The 13,206-nt window shown below is 42.4% G+C and overlaps 2 protein-coding genes across 2 annotated transcripts; both read left to right on the top strand.

Moving 5' to 3' along the window:
- Positions 1–886: 886 nt before the first annotated feature.
- On the top strand, positions 887–5,865 carry manf (mesencephalic astrocyte-derived neurotrophic factor). The gene is made up of 4 exons (XM_066698296.1): positions 887–1,085; positions 2,635–2,762; positions 3,372–3,513; positions 4,298–5,865. Exons 1-4 carry the CDS (start codon positions 998–1,000, stop codon positions 4,480–4,482), a joined length of 543 nt encoding a protein of 180 aa, XP_066554393.1. The 5' UTR covers positions 887–997; the 3' UTR covers positions 4,483–5,865.
- Positions 5,866–7,064: 1,199 nt separating this feature from the next.
- Positions 7,065–11,839, top strand: rbm15b (RNA binding motif protein 15B). Its single transcript, XM_066698295.1, has one exon. The coding sequence runs from the start codon at positions 7,457–7,459 to the stop codon at positions 9,971–9,973; it is 2,517 nt and encodes an 838-aa protein (XP_066554392.1). The 5' UTR covers positions 7,065–7,456; the 3' UTR covers positions 9,974–11,839.
- The last annotated feature ends 1,367 nt before the right edge of the window (positions 11,840–13,206 follow it).

Below are 13,206 nucleotides of genomic sequence, written 5' to 3'. Positions count from 1 at the left end.
ATAACACTGATAATCTGGTTATCATGGGGAGCGAAGGCTGGCCCGTGTGGTCCGATCCAACAGACGAGCTACTGTAGCTCAAATTGCTGAAAAAGTGAATGCTGGTTCTGATAGAAAGGTGTCAGAACACACAGTGCATCGCAGTTTGTTGCGTATGGGGCTGCGTAGCCACAGACCAGTCAGGGTGCCCATGCTGACCCCTGTCCACTGCCGAAAGTGCCTACAATGGGCATTAAAAATGATGAATCACAAGTTCAAGGTGTTGATTTGGCCTCCAAATTCCCCAGATCTCAATCCAATCGAGCATCTGTGGGATGTGCTGGACGAACAAGTCCGATCCATGGAGGCCCCACCTCGCAACTGCTAATGTCTTGGTGCCAGATACCACAGCACACCTTCAGAGGTCTAGTGGAGTCCATGCCTCGACGGGTCAGGGCTGTTTTGGCGGCAAAAGGGGGACCTACACAATATTAGGCAGGTGGTCATAATGTTATGGCTGATCGGTGTATTTCAGAATACCAGCCTGACATATCTGACAAGTCTTAGGATGTGATAAGTGCGGCTACTTTTCAACATGTATACATACATCTCTAAAATAACAGGACTTCAGTCTCTGTACAACTCGATGACAGCATGGAACGCAAACTTCCGCTACATTCGAACACGTCATCGCGCTCTTCTTGAGAACACGGTTTTAACCAATCGTAGGGCGCCAACTGGACTCTGTCCCCGTAATCCATCTTGGATAGCCAATCACGGATGAGTTCGTGGAACGGCTCCCTTTGCAACCAATCAAAGCGCACAATGTGGAACGCTAGGCTACCAAACATCCAATGGCAATGCTCCTGGGGCGGGGAATCCACTAGGAAGCCTTGTTGAATGAGAACAGTGCGTGTCAGATGAAAACCGGCTGCGAACTGCGGTGTAGAGCGAAGTGAAAAGAGACAGGATTTAAGTTTTTGTGAAACTAGAGAGTAAGCATTTCCCTACGCGGACAATGTTAGGCTTAAGTGGTCTTTCGGTGGCCCTTGCGCTGGCACTAATACCGAGCAGTAGCGAGGCTTTGAAGGAGGGGGATTGTGAAGGTGAGTGTATTTTAATGATCCAGTTGAGCAATTGACAATGTGTTTGTCCATTTTAAGTGATGTTGGGCCTACTGTGAGTTGCGTTATGTCGTGTTGTTCCCATTGACACTCCGGTTATCTGCATGATCAGACACTTCTTAATGTATTCTTCAGCACCTCTCTTTACACAAAGGTATAGAAAACAGTCTTGATTTCTGGAGACTGGTTGCGGCATGTCGGCAGGGTAGGATCCTGTAAACCAGATTTAACACACACGTTGGTCTGGTCGTCCACAATTATGTACATTCCTGTACATTCAAACCCACTATACGTAGACTGCTAGGTGAGAAAGACCTAGGAGTCTACATGGACTCCTCACTTTCTCCATCCAAACAATGTGGGGAAGCAATTAAAAAGGCAAACAGGATGTTAGGGTATATTGTCAAAAGTGTAGAATTGAGAACAAGGGCAGTAATGTTCAGACTGTACAATGCACTAGTTAGAGCTCATCTGGATACTGTGTACAGTTCTGGGCTCCACATTTCAAGAAAGATATTGCTGCTCTAGAGGCAGTTCAGAGGAGAGCAACCAGACTTATTCCAGGTCTGAAGGGAATGTCCTACTGAGAGACTGAGGACCTGAACCTTTTCACCCTGGAACAGAGGAGACTACATGGGGACTTGATCCAAGTCTTCAAAATCATGAAAGGCATCGACCACATCAAATCAGAGCAGCTTTTCCAGATGAGCAGGGACACACGGACCCGGGGACACAAATGGAAATTGGGCTTCAAGGCATTCAAGACAGAAAACAGGAGACACTTCTTCACACAGAGTTATGACAATCTGGAACAAACTCCCCAGCGATGTGGTTGAAGTGACAATTTGGGAACATTTAAAAATAGACTGGATAGGGTCCTTGGATCACTTGGTTATTAATGGACTCCAAACGAGCATGTTGGGTGGAATGGCCTCCCCTCGTTTGTAAACTTTATTATGTAGTAAGTTCGCCTTGAGATGTACTGTGATCCATGTACCATGTGAATTACTATCGCACAGTGTGGTCCAGTGTAGCGTAATGATGACTAGTTCACAACTTTCATTTTTCTTGGTTGAGTTCCTGCTCTTACTATGTTGAAAGATCTAAAAAATAACCCTTTTTGTGTAAAGTCATTTATTTGTGATTGGCCCTTTATAATCGTAATAAAACATTATGTAACTTCTGTCCAGTACTCTTCTAGTTCTGTGCTATGGTGAAATGTTTTAATCTTCCACCTGCAGTTTCCAGTGATCAGCTGTTGAGACTTCTTGTGAGTCTGTACTGTATAAGGATTGGAAATGTCTGATTTCACAGTTTTCTAATTACAGTGAACTAAAGTTGAATGACTGCTTTATCAGAATGCTGGTGTTCAAGTTATTTCCATATAGACCACACCTTCACTTCAACTTTTACCAGGCAGTTACATCACAAGCATAAATGTCTGCCACATGCAAATAAATACTGAAGCTTAAGGGATGCAAAACAGCCTATGACAGTCCTTTAATTCATTTTTTTTTTTTACCTCCCACAGTGTGCCTTAGCTTTTTTGAGAGGTTTTACCAATCTCTGAAAGATGATAAAGTGGATTTCACAAGTGCAGCTATAGAAAAGGCACTGGTTCGAACCTGCAAAGACGTAAAGGGCAAAGAGAACAGACTGGTAAGTTTCACACCTTGTTTAATGAGCAACCAGAGCGGTTTTGAAGGCAGGTACGACCGCTTGTATCTGCAGTGGCGCTTGATCTCAGCAGGCTATGGTGCCACTCTGGCCAAGTAGGTGATAAAGTAGCAAACTGACCAGCTGGGCAGGATGAGAGGTTTGGTAAAGGAGTGGAAATGTTCTGATCACTTCAATCTGCTCTAACTGGAAGCTCATCAGAATGGCAGAGGAAATGCATGTATTGGTGTAGGGCCTATATATACATACATTACCATCATGTCATGTTTAAGACCTTTGTTTGCCAGTATTGGAGATTTGTTTAAGTTTGAAGTGTTTTAAACTTAGCGTGTGGCAAAGAGACTGATTTCTAGCTTAATCTTGAAAATGTTCTAGGCTGTTTTTTTTGGGGGGGGGGGGGTCTTTTGATTAAACTGTTTTAGCTTTCCCATAGTTGACGTTACTGTTACACCAAATTTCTGTTGATGTTGCTCCTGATCTTGAAAGGTTTTTACAGTGGTTTGTATAACCTAATCAAAGGGCAGGAAATATGAGACCTTAATAGACAGCCACATTCATCCTCGATATTAAGATTTGTTTCACTCATTCTAGTGTTACTACATTGGTGCAACAAGTGATGCAGCCACAAAAATCATAAATGAGGTCTCCAAGCCTTTGAGTCACCACGTGCCTGTGGAGAAAATCTGTGAGAAACTGAAGAAAAAGGACAGCCAGATTTGTGACTTAAAATATGGTAAGACTTATTTTTGAATGTACATTTAAATATTACTTTGAATGACAACTAAAACCACAAAATGGGGAATGTCTGAGTTAGTGATACATTTTACAAGTGTAATCAACCCTGTGTTTCAACATGCATTGATATGAAATGCTTCATGTAGATTTAGCATCTGAACACTTCTTGAAATGAAGAGAAATTGTGGGCCTGGTTTGAGTGTTTTGGTTCTTTTTTTTTTTTCCCCTGGCAACATGCCTTTACCCCTGACTTTCCAGTGATGTGTAACATCAGAGCTGTAATAGCAGTGCACCTCTAGTTGATCACTTTCTAATCCTATGATTCATTTAATGGCTGGAAAGTACATTCTTCCTGCGCTGATAGTTTCAGATGTAGTGAACCTGCTATACGAGTGACAATGAAGGAAGTAGAGGACATTCAAGAAAAAGGCAGCTTAGGTTAAAAATTACAACCCAGTTTGCTATTTATTTATTTTTTTAACCTTAAATTTGTCCAAATAATTTTATAAATGAGTAATGTAAAGAGTAGTTAGGAATACAAGACTTCAACTCCTCTGAATAAGTAATAAGCTTATGTTAAGCAGACTGCAACCACCCAAAAGGGTAATCTGGATGTCTTGAAAGTTAATGCAATGGGTATTTAAATTTCATCTGGGGAAAAAATACATTGGTAGTTTTCATTAGTAGCAACATGTTCCCATGCAGTGGTCTTCCTGGATGGATAGATAGATATATTTCCCCTCTGCATCCACTTGTTGATCTTGCGTTCCTGCTCCTTCCAGATAAACAAGTGGACCTGAGCACGGTGGACCTGAAGAAGCTGAAGGTGAAGGACCTGAAGAAGATCCTGGAGGAGTGGGGCGAGACGTGTAAAGGCTGTGCTGAGAAGTCTGATTTTATCCGCAAAATCACTGAGCTCATGCCCAAGTATGCCCCCCAAGCTGCCCACGCACGGACAGATCTCTGATGGCCATGCCTCTAGAAGAGGGTGCAGGAGGGATGATTGGGGCACCGGGACCACCTATCACAGACTGTACATTGCTGTAGTTTCTCATTAAAGGGATAGGCTTTTTTATAATTTATTATGACAAGGGTATCTTCTATTTGAAACCAGGAGGGGAAAGACAAAAATATCAAAGAACTGGTTCCTCAGCCACACCTCTTTATTGTAAGACTTGTTACTCATGTACAGATTTTTTTTTTTTTTTTTTTTTTTTTTTTAAATTAAAAAAAAAAAAAAAAAAAGGAAAATTTAAGTGATGTCCAAAGCTGTCTTTGAGATGGATTATAACTGAAAAGCCAAGGTTCCTTTTGTGTATATGTATAGCAGTAGTCAGTCTATTTTAAGAGTATTTTAAGATGAAATGCTGAATACTCCTGTCATTCTTTTTGTTCAGTTTCAACAGTCAAGGTTTCACCAGTGCTTTGTGAACATGTTTGCAGTGCTACTGTAATGCCAGCCCTATAGTGCACAGCATATGTATCTTACCCAGAATAAGCAGTCGATCTGTCATCATGAGGGGAAGTGTTTTGATGCTGGTTTGGAGTATGTACTGAATGGAGAGCATAGCATGATGGAATTAAGCTCTTATGTACCAGCAAATTAGAAGGCAATGAAACCCAACAAAAAGCACACTGCATGAACACAAGGAAAGCCTGGTGTAGGGCATTGTATACATATGTTTGGTCTGATCCTGTGGTATCAAAGTTTGAAGTAAATTTGTTTTGCACAGTTGTGCAGTAAAATTAAAATGCATTTTTAGGTGTTTCAATATTTAAACCTTTTGTGCACAGATGCATATAAAAATGTTCTTTGCTGGCCCTTTGGTAATCTTGTAAGAATTATAACTGACATATCCTGCAAGCTCTCATGTGGAGAAGGCAAGTGTGTGATCTCAGTTTACAGACATCCAGATTGGGAAGAGGAGTCTTAATATTTCATAGTAAAGTCAGTTCTCGCTTTGGCCTGTTGGCTAATGTATTTGTTATTCCTGTGCATTGATTTTTGGTTTTGCCTTAATCAAAGTATATAAAATCCCTTTTTTGGTTTATTTAATGAGATGAACAATGTATCTGGTCCATGAATTTCAATTTCTTTCCAAAAACAAAAATCTAGCCATATAATCATCACCACTTCATTGGCAATACAAACCATCTTTCCTATGATATGGCAAGAGTTGGTTTCAAGTGATCTATGCACAACTTGGATGTATTATAATCGGGAACTTTTGTCCTTTGTGGTCAAGTCCTTAAAACACAGGGTCTCAATGTATTTTCCCCACTGCTTTTTTTACTGTGTAGTTTATCAAAAATAAATGGATTTATAGACTTCAACAGGGTCACAAAAGTATTTTGCTGGTGATATAGCCTCATTTCAAACACATGGTTCAATCTACTGTGGTTAGGGGTTGAATGATGTCCAGTCCAATGTGTTTTAGAAGTTGGTTATAGAGAGGATTGTTAAAATCTTCCATGACTGAAATGGTGTGATCTAAACGCTATTTAAGAAAACTAATTTAAAATCGAATTGAAAGGAAATCGGTATGAGAGAGGTTTTGAGTTCTTGAAGAGTTTGCAGTTCATGAAATGTTTGTCATTCACAAATTCTCATACTTCATAGATTCAACAACCTTGCTGTCCGACAGGTGTTCAAGTTGAGTACTAGTATTGGAATGCACCATATTTTAATCAACTTTCCATGTATTGTATAGAACCTGCTAATTAAAATAGTTATAATCTATCATGCACTGAATGTTATGGTTGCCATGGATATCACGTTTTCTCCAGCAGCTTTGACATCATGGGTTTCCAAATGATACATCTCAATGAGGTGCAATTAAAGGAAATATACTAACTCGATTCTAATTTTGATTTGTATATATGTTTTGCTGTTTTTCCAGCGCTGTGTATATCCGATGTTTTTCTTATATGTTTGCAGAGTATCTGTATTTGCACAAAAACTCTTGGAGAGTTCAGCTGCATTAATTCAAAATACAACGGGGAACGAATACAATTAAATAGTGTTAAAGTAACCGTAGGACATCTAAATAGTAAAAGTATAATCCCCTTTATTAAACGTTTTTTATGTGTAAAATAAATGTGGTCGGCTATGTAGGTGGTGCTTATGCAATATCAATTATTTGACAACGTAATAACTGACTAGATGTTGCTCATGCGATTCATTAGAAAGGACATTTAGTGTCGGACAAAATTAAACATCGTAATAATAATCATGAATGCATCAATGCATTATTGCACAAATAATTCACTTTAAATAAACCAATCCAAACCAAACCAAACCAATGAACAAGTATTTCATGCATATACGGCAAATACAATTAAATATGAATAAAACGAATGCAGATACAACGGCACTGTTTAATTTTACATTACAAATAAAATAATTTTTCATTCTGGAAAGTTCGGTTGCGTTCTTGTAGTGCATATTTCCACAGATCTGCACTTTTCTTGTAATGTAATTATTCGCGTTCGTGTAGCGCAGATGTCCGCAGTTCTGCGCTGATCCGCCAATGGGAGCGGTGCACAACTTCGCAGTTCTGCGCTGCAAGGACGCGTCCTGCTATTTTGCACACTAGTTGTAGTATTTGGAGATTCCAGTGTCACATGATGAGGGCGTATAGCGACGTCACATCAATTTTCCAGGGTAACGTCGACGCCGGCTCCTCCCACCAGCGGAGCGCGCACATTCCTTTTGTCCAAGATGGCGGCTTAGGTGCAGGCTCACTGATGCTGATTTGTTTTAAATTAATTTTAGAAAAATCATCTAAATGCAAGTAAGTGTCTTTTAGCAAATTCAGTTTTGTATACCTGTTCTCCGTTTGCACATTGCATTGAAAAAGCAGCGCGAGCTGGATAGTTTTTTTTTTTTGCGAGGGCGCAAAAAAGTTTGAACATCATTAAAACAATAAATATTAAACGAAATGAAGAGGCAGGCCGAGCGGGACTCGAGTCCTGCGAGAGCAATAGCAAAGCGGATACGGGAGAGAGATCGGAACCGAGAGGGGAGTCGGAGGGAGGATGGCCCAGCTACCCCGCTTTCGGCTCTGATCTCCGAGAGCAGAAATTATCACAAGCATCAGGCCCGCAGCCGGAGCAGAGAGAGGGAGAAACCCCGGGTGAGAGAGGAGCGTGCGGTGGGTGATCTGCACCACCGTCTGCATCACCACGACCTGGGGCTCAACAGCCGCCCCCCGCTCCGGACCACCGCTGCCCTCCCCAAGAGCAAAGCGGCGGCGGCGGCGGACATTCTGAGCGGGGCTCGCAGCGCCGGCAGCCTGGATTACAAGACGCTGCTCATCAGCAACCTGGGCTCGCAGCTCTCGGATGAGCATGTCGAGGACGGGCTTTTCCACGAGTTTAAAAAGTTCGGGGACGTCAGCGTCAAGCTGTCCCACACGCCCGAGCTCGGACGGGTCGCTTACGTGAACTTCAGGCACCCGGACGACGCTAAGGAAGCCAGGCATGCTAAAGGCAGGTTAGTGCTGTACGATCGCCCGCTTAAAGTCGAGCCCGTTTACCCAAGAAGGCGGAGCTGCACTCCTCCAGATGTGGGATACGTGCCTGTGCATGGGAGCTACCAGTTCAGACAGAGGTCCTTGTCACCGGGGGCTAGCAACATCAGAGAGGCCAGGCCTAGGCATTATGCCGTCGATGGACTTGGGCTGAGCAGGGAACGGGAAAGAGCTCTTGATTACTATAGCATGTTAGATGAACGGGGTCGTTCTTACACATACCAAGTGCCTGAGGAGGATTTAATGCCTGAGGATGATCAGAGGGCAACAAGGAACTTGTTTATTGGCAACCTGGACCACAATGTGTCAGAGGGCGAGCTGAGGAGGGGCTTTGATAAGTATGGGATCATTGAGGAGGTGGTGATTAAGCGGCCAGCCCGGGGGCAGGGGGGCGCCTATGCTTTCCTTAAATTCCAGAACTTGGACATGGCCCACCGAGCCAAGGTGGCTATGTCAGGCCGGGTCATCGGCCGGAACCCTGTGAAAATAGGGTATGGGAAAGCCAACCCCACCACCAGGCTTTGGGTGGGCGGTCTAGGCCCCAGCACATCCTTGGCAGCCCTGGCTAGGGAGTTTGACCGCTTTGGCAGCATCCGGACCATTGACTATGTGAAGGGGGACAGCTTTGCCTATATTCAGTATGAAAGTTTGGATGCTGCACAAGCTGCTTGCGGCCAGATGCGTGGCTTCCCCCTGGGGGGACCTGAAAGGAGGCTCCGTGTTGATTTTGCTAAAGCAGAAGAGAACCGCAGCTATCCACAGCAGTACCAGCCTCCTGTGCCACTGCCAGTCCACTACGACCTGCTAACGGACGGCTATGGCAGGCACCGCAGCCTGGAGCGTGAGCTCAGGGCCCGGGACAGGACTCCCCCCCATGCTCTGTTTACGGAGAGAGAGAGAGATAGGGCTTTCCCAGACAGAGACTGGACAAGCCCCTCTAAAAGCCTGGATCGCCGCAACAACGTGGATGGGTTTGGCAGGGGCCGTGCACGGAGCCGCAGCCGGGAAAGATGGGTGGGTGAACGGGATATGGACCGGGCCTTGAGCAAGGCCTGGGAGGAGCGGCGCAAAAGAAGGAGTCTTTCCAGTGAGCGTCTCTTTGAGGACAGAGGGAGGCCCAAAGTGCGAGCAACAGGGGCATCCCCTGACCGCAGCCCTGACAGGAGCAGCCGCAGAGCCTTGGAGGTGGGGACGGAGCCCCGTGACCGCGGCAGTGACACTCCAGATGGCAGCCGCCACTCCTCGGCTGAAGACCGACCGGCCCAGGACAGCCATGAGCCCCCCCACAACAGGAAGAAAGAGGGGGAGCCACCAGAGCACAATCACCAAACTAGCGACAGCGACCAGGAGCCCACAGCTGACGAGCCCAAAACTGATGCCAAAAAGCCAGGCAACCTTTCTGAATATGCTCAGACCCTTTCAAAAGTGTGGCACGGTGCCCTGGTGCTGAAGAACAGCTGCTTCCCCACCAACATGCACCTGTTAGAGGGCGGCTCTGGGATACTCAACGTCCTGCTGAAGGACAACACTACCGGGGGGAAAATCAGCCAGCTGAAAATTGCCCAGCGCTTGCGACTGGATCAGCCCAAACTGGATGAAGTGACGCGGCGGATTAAGCAGGGGGTACCAGATGGTTATGCAGTGCTGCTTGCCATTCAGGGCCCCCTGGACAGGGACGCACCGCCCCCCGAGCCTGGCCTGCAGAGACGCTTGCTTCGCAACTTGGTCACCTACCTCAGAAACAAGCAGGCAGCTGGAGTGATAGGACTGCCCTTAGGAGGGCCCAAGGACAGAGATTTCTCTGGGATGCTGTATGCCTTTCCTCCTTGCGACTTCTCCCAGCAGTATCTCCAAGCAGCCCTCCGAACTTTGGGCAAGCTGGAGGAAGAGCACCTAGTTGTTGTTATTGTCAGAGACTCCGTTTAAAAAAAAAAAAAAAAAAAAAAGATGCTTTCCATTTGAAAGAACTGAATGGATTCCCTCCCAATGTACAATGAGCTCAATTGTACAGCTGGTTTGATGGGGAGAGGAGAGGGATGGGAGTGCTGCTACTTTTTTGGTGAAACACAAAGGAAAGGAGAGGGAAGGGAATAAAATTTAGATGGCAAAAATAAACAGACCAAGTAGAATTTTGAAATTTTTTAGTTAACCTTACATTTAGTAATTACGTTTTAAAACTTTACAGTTTCTAATATTTTTTTTTAATATTAAAAATATTGCAGGAAGTCATGCTATTTGTATTTTTACAATGTTAAAAAAAAAGAAAAGAATTCAAATATTGCATGCAAGATCTTAGCAGGTTTTCAATTATCCAGTTTAATGGATATCTTTAAAGGAGTTTACGCAGGAAGATTGTTGTACTGATTGTCTTCTTATTTCCCCCCCCCTCGTTCCCTGAAGACATCACTTTGCCTTTTACCTAACTTTATTTTAGGGTATTCTATCAACTGCTGATTTAGGAGCAACATCAGGACTGTAATTCAAAACACAGTGAATGGTAAAGGGTAGGGCACACTTCACTACAGTTATGAACAGAATTCTGCCCAGATCTGGGAAGCAGTTTCAAATGACATTTTTAAACCTACACCTGGAAGATGCACTTAGACCAGCTGTAAGCATGCTTGATTCTTTTGTGCCTGTTAATTAACTGCTAACTCATCACTGTTGTCTATATTGGCAATTTTACAACAAGAGGACATTGACTGTGAAATATTCCCTATCTTTAAATCCTTGAGCTACAACATTCCCTCAAATCCAGTCCTTGAGAGTTACTGGCCACCCAGGTGTTTTTTCCGTTTGTTTTCTTTTTTTAATGTTTTTTTTTGTATTGCCTTGTGGTCTGGTTGTGTACAATGAATACTATTTATATTTGGATTAACTCCCAGAATATGTCAGTGTTTTATATGCAATGAAAGGAATAGCTCATTTGAAATTAAGGTGCTGACTGAATTTGGACTGTTAACGGTTCTCCATGACTGCAGTTGAGAATCACTACATTTGACCACATTGTTTGGTCTTTGCTTTGGCTGAACAACAGATATTAGCCTTTTCCACATAAGACACTAAATTTCTTCTCCTTGTATTACTACTAAAACAAATGTTTTGCTAATATGTGCCCTTACCTGCTGCACCCTAATGAGGACGAAGCTTACAAACCATATTCTGTATAGTCCTTATTTGTGTAATAAGGCTGATCTGGATGTTCAGTGTACATCTGTGCTTTTTTGCAGACCAGCTGCTCTCATCAGAAAGTGGGGCCTTCATTGTTTTGGATGTTTTTTATTGCCTTATGATGTTTCCTTAGGGAGGGAAGGAGGTTGGGTGATGATATATAACCCCAATTTTATAAGTTGCCAGATATTATTTGAATTAACTTCTGCCTTGACTTGACTGAAGAAAAGGTTAAATTGACCTCCAGAAGCAAAACTTTATTCAGAGGTATTGCGTGCCGACTGCCTATGTTCACTACAGCTTTATGAGAGAAACACGTAAGCCAGAAGTAGCAGGAGTAAATCTGGCTAGGTAAGGAATTGCCAATTTTGATTAGAAACCGTTTTCCGTTTTATTTACTTGCACAAATGTGACCCTTGTTCTGTGTCGATTCCACTGTGCTATTGTGGAGTCTTTTTCCCTTATCCTTTTTTAAAACAAAAAGCTGTTGAAATCCTTTGTAGACTGAGTAAAGACTTTGATTTTTCTTGTCCTGTTTTTAAACTTTATGATGTATGAAATGTATCAAAATGTCAGTAAAAAGCATTCCCTGTTCTCATTTTTAAACGAGTTATCCTCTTATTTCTGTCCTTCTGTCTGTGATGATTGGTGTTGATATGTTCTTCAGCCCACTATTAGCTGTGCACTGAATTAATAAGGGATATGTCTTTCCTCTAGTATTTATGTAGTCAGACACTCAAGTCCACAATTTGTTAGCGTTATCTAGCAGTGTACTTAATTGTATGATCCTAGTAACCGAACCAAAGAAAATGCCTAATCAGACCTAAGACCAGAGATCTTGTCCACGAGGCTGGACTAAAGAAATGCAAATTCAGAGTAAATTGATATTGCTTATATGTGAGGGTAATGAGTTTAAAACACAAGAAATACATAAACATTGCCTGACACACAGAACCAAGCCTTTCTTACAGAGGACAGCAATGTAAACAGAAAACAATGATTGCCTTATTACGACATCTATCAATATAACATTGGTGTGTTGAAGGGGGGGGGGCAGTGATGACTTCTCACATTTGTACTCTTTAGCTGGTATTTGGGATTGTAAAAGGTAGGTGAACTTGCTCCTTATCAATATTTCCTCGGCTTCAGGCACCCAGTATGGTTCTAAAATGTTTGTTACGGAAACACTTTCGATTAATGTGTCTGTTTGAATCTGATAACACATCCCAGTGCTTAATAGTTTACAATTTGTTTTGTGCCTCCTGGAAGTTAATGGCACAGCTGTGATGGGGTGAGTCTTCTGCAAATTAAATGGAGACAACATTAAGGTCAAATTTAGGTCTCCTTTTTGAACTTATGCAAAAGTGCATAACCGAAAGACTGTACTGATTGAACTAACATGCATTAATATTGACTGTTAAAGTTAAAAAAAAAAAAAATTGCAAATGAAACTGGTTACCTGGTATCACAGTTTATAGCGACAAATATAATTAAAACGGTAACTTGTAAGGCATTGGAAAATGTATTCTAAATAATGCCAGCTTTGTTCTAACTGCAAGGAGCCTTTCTTTTGAAATATGGGCACAATCACTATAGAAATGTAAGCATTACAGTACATAACATTTCTGCCTTCTGAGTTAGAATTGGAGTAATGGAAACAATTGTTCCCAAGAAGTTTTGCCATTTTACATTGTTACATTTTATGAAGTTACATCAAGACTTTGGTAGGCTAATAACCCTATGCAGACCCCACACGTACACCAAATACAATGTAATAACTGATATTGGAAATAATTCTTATGTAAAAAGTCACAAACCATGGTCTTGCCTTGTTTTTAGAAAGCTGAGTGATAAAATATTAAAATGTTTCATTGATCCATTAATAATAATAATAAGTTGGAAAAGTCTACAGTTGTAGTTTAGTCTAAAGTAGGGCTGGACGATATGACGATATTAAATATAATAAAAATAATATCTCGATATTTTAG

This window comes from Amia ocellicauda, chromosome 3 (genome assembly GCF_036373705.1).
Source record: "Amia ocellicauda isolate fAmiCal2 chromosome 3, fAmiCal2.hap1, whole genome shotgun sequence".
Taxonomy (NCBI): Eukaryota; Metazoa; Chordata; class Actinopteri; order Amiiformes; family Amiidae; genus Amia; species Amia ocellicauda.
Note: the sequence above shows the minus strand (reverse complement) of the source record. Positions and strands in the feature narration are given on the sequence as shown.

Bases quoted from the DNA above. Each gene is read 5' to 3' on its own strand.
- manf (XM_066698296.1), top strand. From the start codon at position 998: ATGTTAGGCTTAAGTGGTCTTTCGGTGGCCCTTGCGCTGGCACTAATA. The intron at 2,763-3,371 runs GTAAGTTTCACA...CACTCATTCTAG, and splicing joins AGGGCAAAGAGAACAGACTG to TGTTACTACATTGGTGCAAC. The intron at 3,514-4,297 runs GTAAGACTTATT...TGCTCCTTCCAG, and splicing joins GATTTGTGACTTAAAATATG to ATAAACAAGTGGACCTGAGC.
- rbm15b (XM_066698295.1), top strand. From the start codon at position 7,457: ATGAAGAGGCAGGCCGAGCGGGACTCGAGTCCTGCGAGAGCAATAGCA.